Source organism: Dendrobium catenatum, unplaced genomic scaffold (assembly GCF_001605985.2).
Source record: "Dendrobium catenatum unplaced genomic scaffold, ASM160598v2 fragScaff_scaffold_81, whole genome shotgun sequence".
Taxonomy (NCBI): Eukaryota; Viridiplantae; Streptophyta; class Magnoliopsida; order Asparagales; family Orchidaceae; genus Dendrobium; species Dendrobium catenatum.
The window spans coordinates 564,292-583,757 of NW_021318543.1; the positions used below are offsets into that span (position 1 = coordinate 564,292).

At 35.0% G+C, this 19,466-nt stretch overlaps 1 protein-coding gene across 1 annotated transcript in view; it reads right to left on the reverse strand.

Moving 5' to 3' along the window:
• LOC110096499 (Golgi to ER traffic protein 4 homolog) overlaps window positions 1-19,466 on the reverse strand; it is a 70,857-nt gene that overhangs the window by 21,182 nt on the left and 30,209 nt on the right. Inside the window, exons 5-6 of the mRNA XM_028696571.1 lie at window positions 18,676-18,832; window positions 10,410-10,500 (exon numbers count right to left, since the gene is read on the reverse strand). Of these exons, the coding sequence (XP_028552404.1) occupies window positions 10,410-10,500; window positions 18,676-18,832 (248 nt within the window). The remainder of the gene's footprint in view (window positions 1-10,409; window positions 10,501-18,675; window positions 18,833-19,466) is intronic.

The window sequence follows — 19,466 nt, forward strand, 5'->3', positions numbered from 1 at the left end:
ATTTTAAACAGAGTGATGACCCAACACCAATCAACACTTGTCATTTCGGCTCTTCGACCCTCATCACAACTCACAAGGTAATCTCCTAGAACACAAATGAGAGTCAAAAATAATAGAGGAGCTCATCATCACTGAAGTAGTAAGATCGAGCATACAAAAGTTCTTAACACTAACACGAGACATCAAGTCACTTCAAGTTTCATCTTTGGGGAAGATGAGCGAAGTAACTTTATCACAGATCCTCTATGACTAATTCATCCATGTTCTGGAGTCATCGGGCATATAAGTAGGATGCATATCAATCAAGGTTTAAAATTGCGTAAATAAGCCTCGAGGCGGTTTTCGTCCGTAAGGCGAGGCGTAAGCCTCGAGGCTTCTTCTGAGGCGTAAGCCTCACGGACACCAGAATTGCGTAAATGAAAAATTAAGGATTTTAGCAGGAAAATTGCAATATTGTATTTACATAAAAACATCTAAATGAATATAAAAATAGTGGAAGTAAGAAAGTAGATGCAATAAAATCATGTCCCAAAGTACAAAATCACAAAAATATTAGTTTTAACAAAACTCCCAAAGTACAAAAAATATATAAATGCACAATCATATCCCATCACTAAAGGGTCTTCAAGGGAATCTTCTTTTCTAATTGTATCTATGTGTCATGTCATCATCATCTTTAATAGACTCACTTTTCTCTTCCTTGTTTCAAGGAAAAGATCATTAGCATGTTAATGTTCTCACTTGATATAAATATACTGCGATAGCATATAAGAAGTTGTGGAATACCTTTACTTGATTGTTGTGCTTGCAGAGCTAGTGGATGTGTGTGTGTTTTTACTAGAAGATTGTCCATTGCAATTGATTGCTTCGCCTCATCAGACATCCACATTTAGATCTCTCTTAGCTGTAAGTCTGATAATAGGCAAATCTGTTTCTATCATCTATGAACCACTCATTATCAGATGACAACTCATCACACACCAACGGGTCCTCATCATCTTCAACCCCTTATTCCTCAACCTCCTATCTTTTAACCTCTTGTTGTGCATTATATATACGAGGGAGTTCATTCTGAGTGTAGATAGCCGATTTCTTCTCTTTGTTTGCACTTGACTATATTATGTCATTTTATATATCTTTTTCTTATTGCGTAGTATTTGCACTTAGGGCTCGTGCTCAAAATGGGATAGGTCACAGTGCCCAAAATTTTTCATTCAGAATTATCTTTCTATTTCCTTCCCTCACTTTTTCTTCCCCAAAGAGTTAAGCCATTCAGTTGATGTAAACATTGCTTCCAAAGGTTGCCTCGCCTCCATCAAGCTCTGTAGTGTCAAATAAGATGTGACAACCTATAGTATCACAGTGCACAAATGTAAGAACTAAGAACATACAGTAGGAATGATTTGCAATGTACAAAATTAAGAACATACCTAGTGGTTGCAGGGCGAATGATTTCTTTCTTTGAAAACTTTCTCATCAAGCTTAAGACCCAAGAGTGATTGTAGATGAACTTTGTAATCTTCTTCGCCCTAGAAAGAACACTCTTGTGCTGAAGTAAGTTACCAAGATCTTTCAAAATGAGATTGATACAATGTGCTGCGAAGGGTGTCCATATAGGTGTTCCTCTTCTCCATCAACATCTGACCAGCTGCTTTGTATGCACGGCATTATCAGTCACTACCTGAACAACCAATTGCTCCCCATCTCCTCAAAACCCATCAAGTAAATTGAAAATGAATGCAGCATTTTTCACCTCATCTGAAGCTTCAACCGATCGTAAAAACACCGTGCCGTAGGGATTCTTCACAAGAATGTTAATCAAGCTCATGCTCTTCATGTCAGACCATCCATCTGACATAATGGTTACACCAGTCTCAATCCATGTCATTTTAATCTCATCAATGCTACGCTCTGTGTTCATCAGCTCCTCCTTTTGTATATGCTCAATACCGAGCGTACCGAGCATGTATTGAAATTTTGTTATAAGAGTAATTTTGAAATTTTGTTTATTGTATATGCTCAATACCGAGCGTACCAGACATGTATCGCTAGTACCGAGCATGTATACCGCTCAGTTTCGAGCTATGTATTGTTCAGTACGCATGTACCGCTCAGTACCGAGCCGTACTGGTTCGTACCGAGCATGTACTGAGCGGTAACGGCATGATATGTATTGATCTTCGAGCTGTAGTCTGAAGCGGACGAATGAAAGAATAAGCCGAATCAGGAGTTATTCAAGCTTTCGTTACTGCACGTCAAAGTCAAGGCCACAACACCGCGTACCTGCTCTTCCGACCTAACCGATGCCTGAATGTTTCCTGCACTCACAACTTCGGCTTCGTTTCTTTCCCTGCGTCGTCTCCTTCCGACTTCGTCTCCTACACTCACAGCTTCGTCTCCTTCCCTCACAGCTTCGTCTATTTCCCTCACGGCTTCGCCTCTAGTTCGCCTTTCAATTCTCACAGGAAGCCCTAATCCTATACGCGAATACACGACTCAATGCGGACGCCTCGTCCGCTTTTTTAATGGTTGATTTTAAGTAGGTAAGACCATTTGGATGAGGCGTACGCCTCACCCATAATTGTGCAATTGAGGCGCGCCTCACACACGGTGAGGCGTACGCCTCAATCAGTGTCCAAATTGCATGCGCCTCGAGGCACTTTTGGACAGAATTGCGCAGAGGCACGCCTCTTATTGCGCAATTTTAAACAGAGATATCAATTTTTGAAAATGATTATAAGATTATAATCAAGAATTAAGAATCATCTTTACACAAACATATAAGATCTCTCTCTCTCACACACACACAACACTTCTAATTCATTTATCTCTACATCTCTAGAAAGATCTATCACATTTAGTTTTTGTGCATACATCTATTTTCAACCATGGGATTCCTATTTTGAGATATTCATCATTTAGATTGTTTGGATGACTAATTGTTGTTGAGTCTTCTTTATTGGAGATTTATCAATCATGCATGATTAATATACATGATCTTTTTATATTATCATTCTTATTTTGAAGAAAGCCGACCCCACGTAGTGGGATAAAGGCTTGATGTTGTTGTTGTATTCTTATTTTGAAGATTAAATATCATAAATATTTTCATTGTTATGATTGTTATTTGAGATTTGTAGTTGTTGAGATTTTAGAGAATATGTCATTGTTTATGGCCCATATTTAGAGATTCTCCATCATTAATATTCTCGTAATAGTGAATCACATTTTACATCTATGATCTTTGAAATTTTGATACACGTACATTTGTGATTGTAGCTCTCATTCATGAATTTAATCTTAATAAGGTTCTCCTGAGTATGCTCAATTACATATGAAATCTAGTTATCACTTCACTATCATTAAGATAGTTACTCAATGATTGATCCACAATTAAAATTTATAAATATTTTTAATTCATGGTTGAGAGATTAATTGTCATCAAGACTTATATGCAGATCTTGATTAATATCCCTACTTGTATATTAGTTTATTTTCAAGATTAATATGCATAAGCCCTTACTGTTGTTTGCATTCGAAAGATTCAACATCATTGAGAGTTATGTGCATATGTGATGATGCAATGGTGTAATAGCTCAGCTTTACATTGTGAATTTAATTTGGTTTATGCTAACCCTTTATTTTACAGAAGAATTAGGATAGCAAGCCAAGGGGGTGAATAGTTATAAGATTTTAATTACTTCTTCTTATTACCTGTATTTATTATTTCTTTACATATTTGGTTTGTGATGGCCTGAGTATTTTATGATGACAAGTAGGCTCATAAGGTTAAATTTTCAATCAAAATCTACTGAACAAAAATCAACCCAAAGATTCATAAAATAAGAAAAAACTTGCATGACCACTCGATCACTTTTTTCTAAAATTAAATGAACATGATATATGCCTTAGCAAAGCAATTTGACATTGACGAATGCCATAGTGGCCAAATATGTGATTAAGAGTTGGGCTTGTCATCCATGACATAAAAGTGTAGCCTATCACTAGAGGCAAGTTGATCCACAATGCATACAAGTATTAGGAGCTGGCATATAGTTAGGATTCACTATAGAGCAAATAATATAAATAAAATCATTGCATCATGTCCCTCATATGTAGATTAGTTATAGGAGTTAGCCCTCTATGTTCGTCTCTCTACATCACAAAGACTACAACATCACTTTTAGAATATGCTTAAGCGGGTATAATGGCATTCCAAACCCAAGATGAATATAAAGCCAATTATCAAGCTTCCTGGATTTTTCATAATCATGAGTGCAAGCCACATGGTAAGCATCTTCCTTGGCAGGAGAAACAAGAATCCAACATAACCCATTTGGCCTTATGAGTCTAGGACACATTGTCAATTCAAAGGATGTAATCTTCTCAAGCACTACGAGACCAATCTACATGGCTTCCCATAATTGTTAAAAAGTGCAAGTCCACTTAGGATCAAGTCAAATGCTTTCGTAAGCATCGTGAGTTCATTTTGGGCAATTCCCTCCATATATTATGAAATTTATCTCCCCTTAGGTGTTGCATATCTAGACATAAACCCCTATGGTATCATCAGTCGAATTTGTGTATCTCCCTCTAAAGGTTGTGAAATTGTAAGACCTAATAACTTAAATGACTTAAATGAGGATATGTCTTCCAACGTTCCAAGATAGAAATCCTTCATAACATCATGAACGAAGTTTGACATCTTTGTCTAGAGGTTTTTGGAGTTGAAAGACCCTAATTACTCTATACCTTAATGCTAAGTTTCATATTCCCCTGGCTAGGAAATATTTTCCTTACATAATTACAACTTCAATCCCTATTAGACCCTTTCGCAACTCCTTCACTTTTAAATTTTAATTCTATGATAACTCAGTGAGTTATAATCTCGAGTCATTATGATGATCTGAATTTATTTTTAATCAAGAATATATGTTCCATTATTTTAAATATATTTTGCCTTGTGGGCAATTCCTACAGTCATATTCATGTTTATAATAGAATTATTAGACGCATCCATCCCTTTGCATGTACTTATGTCAGGACTATCATTTCTAAAAAATTCATAAGCCTCTATTAGGAAGATGCCTCCCACTGACAAATAATTCACCTTGAGTTTTAGAATATTAGTGAACTTTGTTGTATTACTTATATTGAGGTAGTATATTCCCTAAGCCTTAAAGACTAATTGATCTTAACTCATCACTTATCATCTTTTTATCTTAAATTTTAAAAATAAGCTCCGTCATAACAGCAAATGAGCTCCTGTAGTTGCTTCCGATCTAATTTACTTTAATATTGAAGAAAAAATGATATTTTTTTTCTATTGAATATGTAGAACACAAATGAAGCTTCATAATTGAGAGTTTTCTTGAGTGTCATATGTGAGATTTAACAACTGGGGCTTACTCATATGGCAACCTCTACCAAAAAATTAAAATTAAACTTATCTAAATCCCTATTTCATTCAAACAAAATATCAAAGATAAACTAATCGTGAAATCTCTCAAATATTCTCACCAGGAGATGAGGAATATATTTTCTATTTTCTAGAGCAGAAAATTTTATATTTCCTTTCCTTTTCTCCAAGGTGAGGCATCTTTCAAAGCCCAAAAGACCGTACAAAATATGTTAAATATATATTCACTTTGAAAGGTTTGTGATAGAGGTTGAAAAAGGATAATCTTAATATCATTTTGATAAAAGGATCACCAAATCCTCTACAATGAGAATATTAAAAGGGTATCACATTGCTAACAAAATAAGTAATCTATTATACATAGGATTTCTAATGCATGAATTTAGAAAGCAAGCACATAGTCATGAAGAATACAATGAGTCATTTCATAGGAAATAAAAAAAAGTCGAGGAATACAATGAGTGGCCCATGGCTGAATTCATAATGTTCTCCTAGGGAGGGTGTATCTTCCAAATGCATTGATTGAGTTCTTCCATATTTGCACAAATTAGAATTTGGAAAGTCAATTTAATCATATAAATGCATCTTGAATTTGATTTTTGGTCCTCCATCAATCATCTTCATGCATAAACCTTGATTTAAATGACTCATGGCTAGCCCAATCACATATTGAAAGATTCTTTGCAACTAACATGCATAGCATACAATATATACTTAAATGGACATTTTTTATGTGAATTGAACTTGAATTTGATGTCTTTTAACCTTGGCTGATTTTTCCATTAAGCGACCTGATTTTCTTGTGTTGATTTGTATGGCAATGGTTAGGCTAATGTAAGACTACATGAATGCCCGCTCATGCATGAATAATTCATTACACCACATTAATTTACTCTTATGCATGAAATATTAGCATGTGGTCCACTACCTGAATCATTTTTTCTCTACTGAGACTTATGAAGAGTCAAATTCTCATTTAGATCTAATAAAAAAAGGTCATTTCTAATATTTTTCTAACCAAATCTTTTTAGGTCTACTTATACATTTTTTAACATAGGACAAATCTAATATTTCTACTCTCCTAACCGGGTCATCAGAAGGTCAACGTTTTACGTGAACAAACCATCTAAGGCGACTCCCTAATCTTATATGCCACTGGAGTTATTCCAACATTTTCACGTATATGCTCGTTTCGCATGTTGTCTATAAATAGTAAAGTGTTAGATCGGTCCACTGGATCGATCAAGCGGTCCATACCAAACCGGCTTACGAACAACAGAGGCGGAACTCTCCGTGTCCTGCATGTCGGTCAAACTACCAATTCAAAAAGAGCTGTTTTGGAAGGATTTTTTATGAAGTTTAGGAGGAAAATTGAATGTAGGGACAATTTAGAGATTTCCTTTTGAATTGTATGCATTAAATAGTTTGTTTTCTTAGGGTTAGGGCATCTTGAATTGGCTGAAATTTGAGATCTCTTAGGTTTAGGTTTTTGGACTCTAGCGGCGTCTAGAGACTTAGAGATTTGGGAGAGATGGATCCTCCTCTCGAATAGAGGATCAATTGTATCTTGATATTTTCCATTTCTATTTCATAAAATAATACAAATTATCTACTGTTTTTGTGGTTTTGTGAGAATTTTTGTGGAGATTTCTCGATGTTTTCTGAAGATTGATAGGAAATACTTGAGATCTACAAGTGTTTCCTATCATAAAGCCACTCATCCACTTGAGCATCCTCGTCTCTTCAGCACTTAACTTAAATTTATGCTTCTCTTTTAAAGGCCAAAATTGTGTGTCATAATGCATTGCATGTCTCACCACCATCTTATAGAATTTTCCTCAAGTTTAAGGGGTATTTTTCTATCACATAATAGGCCCGATGCATTCCTCCACTTCAACCAACCAACATGAATTCTACTAATAATATCCACATCTATTTTACCATCACATTGAAAAATAGATCCGAGATATCTAAAACATGTATTCTTATTAATGACTTGATAACCCAAAGTCACAATCCCCCCACTATATATGTTACACTAAAATTACACTTCATGTATACGGTTTTGAATCTACTAAAACGAAAACTTTTAGACTCTAAAGTTGACCTCCATAATTCAAGTTTACCTTCAACTCCTTCTCTAGTCTTATCAATAAGAAGAATATCATCAGCAAAAAACATACACTAGAGTACACCCTCTTGCAAATGTCTAGTAAGAACATCCATGACTAAAACAAGAGCAAAAAATATATGGGCCTAAAGCTGGTACTTCATGCAATCCAACTGAAATAGGAAAATACTTGGTCAAACCACCTTGCGTTTGAACACAAGTAACAACTCTTGCATGTATATCCTTAATGACTTGAATATAAGCATTATTAACCTCTTTCTTTTCTAGAACTCTCCATAGCACTTCTCATGGAACTTTATACTTCTCCATCAAACCTCTCAATAAATGTATAGCTTCCATAGTAGACCTACTTGGCATGAATCCAAATTAATTTTGAGAAACATTAGTATCACATTGTAATATATGCTCAACAACTCTCTCCCATAGTTTTAAAGTATGACAAATTAACTTAATTCCTCTATAATTAGCACACTCTTGTGCATCACCTTTATTCTTAAAAATATGAATCAACACACTTTTTCACTCATATGACATGTTTTTAATCTTCAAATTAATATTGAAAAGTTTCATAAGCCAAGAAATTTCTTCATCTCCTACGCATTTCCACACCTCTATTGGAATATCATCAGGTCCAACACTTTTTTCCTACTTTATTTTCTTTAGAGTCTCTAACTTTGATTTTATTAATACGTGGATAAAAATAAAACTTTTATTTTCATTTAGGGTGCTATGGTCACTAAAGTCAGTCGAATTCTCACAATCTTCGTTGAAAAGCTTAACAAAATATCTCAACCATCCTTGTTGAATTTTATTTTCTTAAAAAGCACTTTTTGATCTTCATCATTAATGCACTTCACTTGAATTAAATCCTTATTTCTCCTATCTTTTTACTTGGCTAACTTATACATACATCTTTCATTCTCCTTAGGAACTAATCTATTATATAAATCATTAAAAGTTTAATTGTTTGCATAGCATATTGCTTTCTTAGACTCCTTACGAGCCTTTTCATATCTTTCAAAAATTTTCAAGTTTTTACATCTAAACAAATTTTATATACCACATGAAATATTGCATTATTTAACAAAAATCTTACAATAAAATGATAATTCATGAAAAACAACAAAAATATTCACCCAAAGTTTTACGTCAATGAACCCAATCATCAAAACAATCTAAAAGATAATTAAGGACAAAGCACCACTATGTACATCACAAATGTCCATAAACTCCAATTATGTGTTGTAGCATTAATATTCGTGCTATTACATCAAAAAGTGTACCAATATACATAAGACCCTTAAAAGACCCTAAACCTACACCAAGGGTTCCAACATACCTCTTGTTAAACCAATTGATCATAAAATTCCTCCACTTATCTTCAAAAGATCTCAAGTGGATTGAGCGGGCAAATAAATCAAGGATTTAGGTTTAATCTTATTGTTACTAGTTGATCTAAGATAAAACCTCAATATGCGCATTAATATACACACTACATAGAAAAATCAAAATATAATCAATCAAGCCACCTTTATTATAGGATAAATCACAAGGCTCATCTCTGTGTTTGTCTCGTCATTGAAGATATTAATCTTATTTATGGGTCTTCTGGAGGATGTGAGTCCCATCATAATTAATTTGGATCCACACATAGCAAACAAGCTTATTAAATAAAAAATTGGGTTATGCAATGAATGCAAGCTCCTATCAAAACTAAACTCAAGTTAGCCTTCATGCTAACAAGCCCATCAATTAAAACCATACGCAACAAGAAAATCTTATATTTGTAAAAGACATGATTTTCCAAATCGATTTGAAACTCATGGACAACCATTAGTCATGTTATGCTTTTTAGATCTAGTTTATCATGTCCCATACCTTTGATCTACAAGTAGCCATGTTGTTTGCCTCAGAACTTTTGTGGAATAGGGAGGATCAATCCTCTTCAAGAGAACGAGTTTACACCAACTTCAAAAACAAATCTTCAACACATGTTTTCACACTATTCAACTCAAGATCTATGAAAGGAGGAGATCCTTAGTTGTTAATCAGATTTGTTTCAAAGCCCTTAAAAATTGGTAGAACGGGTTTACCTCCCCCCTAAAGTAAACCATTCCTTATGAGTAAAAATTCAACAGGATTTCAAAATCCGATCGTAAAAGTGAGAATAAGCAACTTCCTTGATTGAGAATACTCTCAAATGAGTAGAGGGATAATTAATTATGAGAGTTGGCACCCATAAGAAATATTGACTCAAAATTTAAATAAACCATAGTTTATGATCAAGGAGAATCAAATTAAATCAAACATAATCTATCTCAAGAGTAATTACTCCCAAGTTTCCCATCACATTGAGGACGCTTAAGAGAAATGATTAATTTTGCTTGAGCAAAACATACCTTATCCTCTCTAACTTCACCATGATATATACTACATATCATTTTATTAATTTTCACTTCAAATATATGAGATTTTCTTATCACAAAGCATTTATAGAACTCAAAGTGAAACGCCCATGAGTATTAAGATCAACAAAGAGAGTTAATAATTGCATACCATTCAACAACAATATCAAGCCTTTATCCTATTAAGTGGGGTCGGTTACATGAATTCTTTTTTAACTTTGTCAAATTAAGAATCAAATTCTCATTAAATCTAATGATTGCATACCATATTGAATAAGCATATTGCTTATTCCCTATTAATCCGTATTTTCACGAGCATTTGTTTTTTTTAGTGTGATCTTGGGAACAAGCTGCACTAGTCATTCATCTTATTTGAATTGAAAACCATATCAACAGATCCTTCAATACACCTGTATAAAGTTTTAACGTCAGAAAATGGGTTAACCCAATATACCAGCTCAGGTGATTCTGAATATATGTATTCCGCCAACATATAGTGCAGTTCAGGACAGCCACTTTTTGAAGCCCCGTACTCAGCTGACCACCTAAAAGAGAAGTATTCAGAAAATATAAAAACTAATAAAACAGAATGAATGGCAATCGTGATGTAAGCTTTAAAGGTATGCTTTAAAAAAATTCATCAAAACATGGTCGAATAACTTAGCCATGAAACCTCACTAAAAGGTGTTCTAAAAACAAAGGACAAGCAAACTGCTCAAGCGAAAATCTATACATGTGAAGTAAATGACAATATGAAAGAAATGGCATAACACAAACCATTAAATCTTTTGTATTATAAAAGTTTTATATATTGATCAAAACGAAGAACAATATGCAAATTAACAAGATGAAGTCATACACAATTGACAGAGACAAATTTTTCTTATCGATGGCACAAATTATTTTTATTATTTGGAAATGGTACAAATTAAATGTTTAATATTGAAAACATTGAGTGGCAAGGCCTTATATACACACACATATTTGAAATGTAGCGGAGCACAGACCCCCTCATTGCCCCCTCCTACATTTGCCATCATTAAATAATACAAAATCATTAACTGTCAAAACAAGAAAAAGCTATAGAACTAATTGCGAAAAGTACAGTAACGTTGTAGTTTTCAGTCAACCTTTTTGACCCATTCAATAAGGAAAAAAACACAGGCAAAAGGTCAAGGTTACGGGTCCTTGTTTGCGAAATGGAATAAACTATCCTTAGTTGCAAAATTTTGAAAATTATCATCCATTTAAAGAAATAAAAAGCTATAGGGACTTGTAAATAACCTAGGCCCCAAAGGTGTTACTATCTGTAAGCCAAAACAAACCTTAACATGAAAGGAATAATAACAAAGTAAGGCAAATTGCCCATATATGCATCACCAAACCTTAGAGAAAAGAAAACAAATTAAGAAAACTATTAAATCTCAGCCGTCCCTTAGCATTTTGATCCCATGGCTAGGATGGGAATCCGTGGGAGGCTCACCTGGATCACACTGATCTCCTTCCATATTTAGATGGCTGATTTAGGAAGGATTATATTAGAGCAATTATGCATTATTCTAAATTATTTGTTTCTTTATTAACATATCTTGTATAGATCTATAAATAGGGACAAATTTGTGCAATAAAATTAAGTTTTTTCCCTCTCCAATTCTCTGAATTTAACAGGTTATCAATTCCTTCATTGCCATTGCCGGAATTTTGAGTTTTTTTTTTGTACTGTCGTGCCATTATTTCCGGCCTTCCCTTGTTGTTATCATGTCTATAACAAACGCAGTCTTCACTACTTCCCTTCTTGATATAGCCTTCATAGCTACCATTTGACGCCACAATGTCTACAGCAAATTCCACCCAAAGCTTTAACCAAATGGAGGACTCTATGGTGCACTAAGGAAGAGGAGATTCCTAAAATATGCAACCTTCATATCACTTAAAAGGAAAGAATTATTTGAAGTGGTCTCAAGTTGGGAAGACCTATTTGAAAGAAAAAGGAAAGATGAATCACCTCCTTGGGGTAGGACCACAAGAAGATGATCCTAATTTTTTGGCATGGGATGAAGCAAACTCCATGATCATGTCATGGTTGTGGAATTCCACGACTCCAGAAATTAGCGATACTTTCATGTTTCTATCTAATGCAAAAGACATATGGGATGCCGCCAAGCAAACCTTCTCAAAAGCTCGGGATGCTGCACAAATCTTCGAAATTAAAGTCAAGGTGGGAAACACAAACAAGAAAGCAAGACCGTGACTGAATATGTCACTCTCCTTCAAAGCTTGTGGTAAGAACTTAAACACTACATTCATAGAGACCAAGTGTCCAGAAGATGCGGCTATCCTAAAAAAGCTTTATTGAGAAAGATATAGTGTATGACTTTCTTGCAGGATTAAATATAGAGTTTGACCAAGTTATATTTCAAATCCTTGGCAAAGAGGAGACACTCACTAAATGAGACCATTTCTCTCATTCGTGTTGAGAAAATCCTACAAGGTGTAATACTCGAACCAAATTGTTGAAGGTTCAGCAATGGAAATAGGTAAGAATTCCTCAAAACCTCAAGACAAATACTCCCTTTGGTGCAGCTATTATAAGAAATCAAGACACACAAAGGATACATGCTGAAAGTTACATGGAAACCCCCAAGTAATGAATGGAATTAAAGAAGTGGACAAAGGGGAACACGCAAGCTAACAATACAACAAGTCAGCCCAACCCAAAAACACATCCCAGTTTCAAAGAGCTCAACAAAGAAGATATTGATAAGCTAAAACCAACCATTAAAAAAGCGGACGAGGCGTCCGCATTGAGTCGCGCCTCAAGTCAAGGCGGAAGTCATGTGTATCGGGGCTTACGCCTCGAACCATCCAGCGAAGCCTACGATTTTTTTGCACAAGGCGTACACATTAGAGCATAACACCTCGAGGCAGTATGAGGCACCGCCTCGAAATTTTTTCTTTGGTATATATGTAAATATGACGCAGCCGATTCGTGTTCGTGTATTCGCGTATAGGATTAGGGCTTCCTGTGAGAATTGAAAGGCGAACTAGAGGCGAAGCCGTGAGGGAAAGAGACGAAGCCGTGAGGGAATGAGACGAAGCCGTGAGTGTAGGAGACGAAGTCGAAAGGAGACAATGCAGGGAAAAGAACGCAACCGAAGTTGTGCAGCGCAGGAAAACGTTCAGGCCATCGGTTAGGTCGGAAGAGCAAAGGTATGCCAGTGTTGTGGCCTTGACTTTGAGCGTGCCAGTAACGATAAAGCTTTGTAATTAACTTCTATCGTGTTCTCTTTCATATAGTCCGCTCAGTACATGCCAGTTGACCTGGTTTTGGTTGGTATGGAGCGAGGTACAAGCTTGGGCGAGTTACTGCTTTAGTTAGCGAGCTTCTGGTATCACTCTAGTTTACATGCTCGGTACCACTCAGTACATTGCTTCGTACCGCTCAGTACATGCTCGGTACCGCTAGTACATGCTCTGGGTTACGCTCAGTACAATTGCTCCGGTACCGCTCAGTACATGCTCAGTTACCGCTACAAATCTTCAAATTCATAGTTGACATAATATTTTGTTATTTTTTGTCATTATTTAAAATTTTAAATTAATTTATTTTAATCGTTTTGAGGCTTACGCCTCGATCCACCTCGAGGCTTACGCCTCGACTCACTTAGAAAAAACGCCTCGATTCCCGAATTCGCCTTTTAAAACCTTGGCTAAAACAACTCTTGATCTCACTTGAAAAACCACCTGCATCTTCTTCTCTTTCACTTTCAGGTAAATTTCATATATTCATTAAATTAAGTGCCTCTAGAAAAAAAATAAAAATAAAAATAAATAAAATAAAAAGGGCCTCTAGAAATCATTTGAAAAGAGTATGGATCATTGACTCATGAGCCACATATCACATGACACACTCCATTACCCACTTCATCAACCACACTTCTTGCCCGAGTGATAAGAAAATCATCACAACTAATGATTCTCTTACCATAGTAGGACATACCCTTATTTCCGTCCCTTACTCTAAAAAACATGCTCCACTTACCTCACTTATCCACAAATATAATCTCTATACAAAAACTTACCAATAATCATAATTGTCAAATCCTATTTAACCCTACTTGTTGCTTATTTCAAGACCAGGAATTGGGAAAGAAGATTGGACTTACTAATGAGAGAGATGGACTGTACAACTTGAAAGAGCTAAATAAATCCACTATTATCAATAATGGTTATTCTATATTATCCTTATTTCATAAAAATCTACTATTTAGCTTTCATCATTTTAGATTCGGACATCCATATTTTGATGTCTTAAAAAATATGTACCCAAAACTTTTTTACAAGTTGGAAAAAGAATCTTTTCATTGTGAAACTTGTGAGTTAGTCAAGTATAAATGAGTTTTTTTTCCAAACAAAATTTAAATATGTCATACTTCTTTCTATCTTATTCATAGTGATGCCTGGGGATCCTAAAAAATTCCTAACATCTCAATAGTCCGATGGTTTGTATCCTTCATTGATGACTGCACTAAAGTCTCTTGGATATTTCTCCTCAAAAATAAATCTGAAGTGAGCACTATCATTCCCATTTTTCACACTATGATCCATAATCAATTTAGAGTAAAAATAAAAAAAAATTCATTCCAACAATGTCAAAGATTATTTTAACCAAACTCTATCATCTTACTTTCAAAAGGAATGTATCATTCATGAGTCTTCCTGCATTCATAACCTAAAAAAAAATGAAGTTGCAGAAAAAAAATGGCCACCTTCTAGCCTCCACCCGTGCACTTCCATTCCACCACAATTTATCCAAATCCTACTGGGGGGAAGCTCTTCTGACTACCACATATCTCATAAACCAACTACCTTCAACAACCTTGGGACTAAAGACACCAATAGATATTATATCATCTTTTTAACCTGAATTTTGAACCCATAAAACCTCACACCCATAATCTTTGGGTGCACTGCCTATTTTCATATTCATGGTCAAAATAGAGGAAAATTAGATCCAAGAGCACTCAAATGCATCTTTGACGGATATTCATCCACCTAAAAAAGGTTAAATTGTTATCATCCCTCTACCAAAAAAACTCTTGTATCTGTTGATGTTACTTTTAATGAACAAAAATCTTATTTCGCCAAACCTCATCTTCATAGGCAGACTGAACTGAGGAAGATGAGGAAAGTAAGCTTTCCCCTCTTGATTTTTCAGCTCCACCTCAAACCAATCCACCTAAAACTTGAAATCAAAGCCAGGGAAACTAAGGACAAAGCTATTATGGATAATATGAGGTTTGGGAAAATGCATTCAAGGCGTATAAATCAAAATTATGCTCCAAAACAGATCCAAGAATCTGAATCGTCTCCTGAAATTGAGGTAAATACAAGTTCATCAAAGAACCTCCCTTGTACCCCATAACCAACTTTGTATCATTTCATAACTTCTCATTTTCACACAAAAAAATTTTGTTTACACAAAATGATATTATTTTCCTAATGATATTTCGGAAGCCTTATCTAACGAAAATTGGAAAAGTGCCATGAAAGATGAAATGCAGGCCCTAAAAAAGAACAATGCATGGGAGATCACCGACCAACCAGTAGGGAAAAAGCAATCGGCTGCAAATGGGTGTTCTTTGTGAAATATAAAATTGATGGTACATTAGAAAGGTATAAGGCAAGACTAGTGGTGAAATGATAGGGCTGCAAGTGAACCAAACGTTCGACGAGCTATTCGTTGTTCGGTTTGATTAAAGCTCGTTTGTGATCGTTTAATTAACTAAACAAACAAACTTGAACAATATTTTAAATACTCGATTCTTAAATAAACAAGCTAGAACACTAATGCGTTCAGCTCATTTATGTTCGCGAACAACATCATTTGAAGTTCGTGAACAAGCTCGACATTAAGCCCGATAAGAAGCTCAATTCGTGTTTAATTTTGAACTCGTGAATAAGCTTGATAAAAATTAGTAATATTTGATTATAGAATTAATAAATATAAATAATATAAATAGAGCTGGACATTAAGTTCGCGAATATGCTCGATGTAATCGTTTGTTAGGAAGCTCGATAAAGCTCATTTGTTAAGTTAATGAACATCTAAAAGTAGAGCTCGTTTATAGATCGTTCATGTTTGTTTGTTTAAAGCTCGATAAGCACTAAACGAACGAACATGAACTGAACATGAAAACTTATTAATTTAAATGAATCAAACATTAACACAAACAATAAAGCTCGAACAAACATGAACAAAACGTGAACAACCTGATATTAAATGAACACAAACATGAACACTCACATACTCGGCTCGGCTCGTCTCGTTTGCAGCCCTATGAAATGATACACTCAGACGTATGAGATTGACTACCAGGAAACTTTGCACATATGGCCAAGATCAATACTGTGAGGATCCTGCTCTCATTAGCAGCTAATTATAATTGGCATCTAGAATAGTTAGATGTTAAAAATGCATTCCTACTCGGGGACTTGGAAGAAGAAATATTTATAGAGATTCCACCAAAATTTATGGAACAATCCAGGGTAACAAAATATGTAGGTTAAAAAAAAGGCTCTATATGAGCTAAAGCAATCACCTAGAGCTTAGTTTGGAAGGGTCTCAAAAGTCATGCTACTTAATGGTTATCGACAGAGCCAAGAAGACCATACATTATTCTTCAAGTACTCAAACCGAGGGGAAGTCACAATTTTATTAGTTTATGTAGATGATATCATCTTGTCACATAAAACGACAGCCTTCCAATGACCAGGTTAAGAAAGTAGAGGTGCTAGATTTAACTTATGTTAAATAAGGTAGAGGCAAACCTAAAAAGATTTAGATATAAAATATTAGAAATGATCATTCTCCATTAGATTTAAACGAGAATTTGACTTTTAGTAAGACAAAATGGAGAAAAAGGTTTCATGTAGCCGACCCCACGTAGTGGGATAAAGGCTTGATGTTGTTGTTGTTGTATGTGGATGATATCATCTTGATTGGGAATGATGAAAAGGAGAAAATAATTCTAAAGAAATGTCTTGCAAAGGAACTTGAAATCAAATATCTTGGTATATTAAAAAAAATTCTTGGAATTGAAGTGGCCCATTCCAGCAAAAGAATCTTTATTTCACAACAAAAATACATTAATGATCTTCTTAAAGAAACGGGTAAACTAGCTTATAAACCGGCACCAACACCAGTAGAAACAAATCTCAAATTGGAGGAAGCTAAAGAAGATCCAAATGTAGATAAAGGAGCTTACCAGAGATTTGTGAGAAAATTGATCTACCTTTCTCACACCATACCAGATATAACATTTGAGATAAACATGGTCAGCCAGTTCGTGCAAAATTTAAAACAAACTCACATGCAAGCTGTATAGACAGAATACTGCATTATCTTAAAGGGAACCTAGGTAAAGGGATTCTCTTCAGAAGATTGTGGAATAACCCCAGAAGTATATACTGATGCAGATTATGCAGGATCACCAGTAGATAGACGATCTACCTCAGGATACTGCATATTCCTTGGAGGAAAATTTATTACATGGAGAAGCAAGAAATAAAATGTGGTGGCAAGATCTAGTGCAGAAGCAGAATATAGAGCTATGGCCTTAGGAATATGTGAGCTACTATGGATAAAGATAATTCTAGAAGACCTAAGGATCGAGTGGGAACGACCCATGAAGGTACACTGTGACAATAAATCAACAATCAGCATAGCTCACAATCTAGTTCAACATGACACGACCAAGCACATAAAAGTGGACAGACATTTCATAAAGGAGAAATTAGACAGTAGTCTTATATGTATCGACCATGTCTCACCAAAAGACCAATTTGTTGATATTCTTACCAAGGGACTCGATAAGAATATCTTTCTGGGACTAATTACCAAGCTGGGAATGACATATCTATATTCTACAGCTTGAGGGAGAGTGTTAAATCTCAATCGTCCCTTAGCATTTTGATCCCACGGCTAGGATGGGAATGCGTGGGAGGCTCACCTATTAAATCCTAACCATCCCTTGGCATTTTGATCCTACGGTTAAGATGGGAATCCGGGGGAAGCTCACCTGGATCACGCTGATCACCTTCCATATTTAGATGGTTGATTTAGAAAGGATTATATTAGAGCAATTATGCATTATTCTGTAATTATTTGTTTCTTTATTAACATATATTGTATTGATCTATAAATAGGGACAAGTTTGTGCAATAAAATTAAGCCTTTTCCCTCTCCAATTCTCTAAATTTAACAAAAACCAAATTTAGACTAGTTATAGATACCTAAATAACATCATAATCCAGTTCTTCTCATTAAGACATAATCATCGAGCTTTTGCAGGCAACATGAAAGGAAAAGAAATCGGAACCAAGGCACTGCTAGTTTGTTCAAACTATGGAATAGATGATAATTAACTCTGAGTATTCCCCCAAAAAAATTATACAAGAAAACTTCAGGCTGAAGCAGGATTCAATGATTGTATATTGTTACGGAAAAATGTAATTCTTTGAGTGCTTCTTATAATAGTATGTGCCCTTCCTAAAAAAAGAGCTCACAGGTTTTGCCAGCATGAAGTACCACATTTAAGACCAAAGAGAAAAGTTTAGCAATCAAGACGTATTAATCTGAAAATTTGTTGCGTGTCATAACGAAAATAAACTAGGAAACAAATCATGATATACTTGTTGGAGAACAAGAAGCAACACACCTGATTGCAGATTTCAAGAATGAAGAACAAACTTCAACACGAGTTTTTGCTGCAACCAAGGCTTCAGATAGTTTTTCCATGTCATCATCATCATGATCTATTAGGTGTTGTGGCATTGGTAACTTTGGGAAGGCCTGATAGATCTTCCTGATACGATCTAAGGTGATGTTTCAGTCATAACTACGCATACATTAACTCAAGAACACAAAAGCTCACCATACTCAGGATGAAAAGAATAAGCAGGCAAATAGTTGAAAATAGTGGATTAAAAGATGATGGAAAAAAACGGTAGTTCTTAGATGGTGGTCTACAGCTCTTAAGTTACATTTTACTACATAGTATCAAATCAAATGGATTGTAAAGCTCAATGTATGGTATGTGATGTTTATGCAAAAAATGAGTGAATTGTAATTGCAAAATGCAAGAAGTTTTAAAGAGCCAATGAATGACGAATGATTTAGAATTCAGCCAAAGCAGATGTTCATTCCAATTTACAGTTAGTAACACAAACTTTCTTTGTTAGTACGACTCTGATGGGAAATAAGAGTAGAAGGACGCTAAAAACTGTTTTACACAATTTATATATTTAAACTTTGAGTTCAATGAATCGTAGCTAAGATAATACCTCGATTTCTTGAAGGCGGAAAATGATAGTATAAATCCACAATCACCTACTAACAAAGTTAGAGATAGGAGGGTATATTTCTTTTAAAAAAAAAATTACATGGAATATATTTCTTATTTCCTTAGGAGAAGAGGTATTTTAGTAATTAGGTAACCTAGGAGTTAAT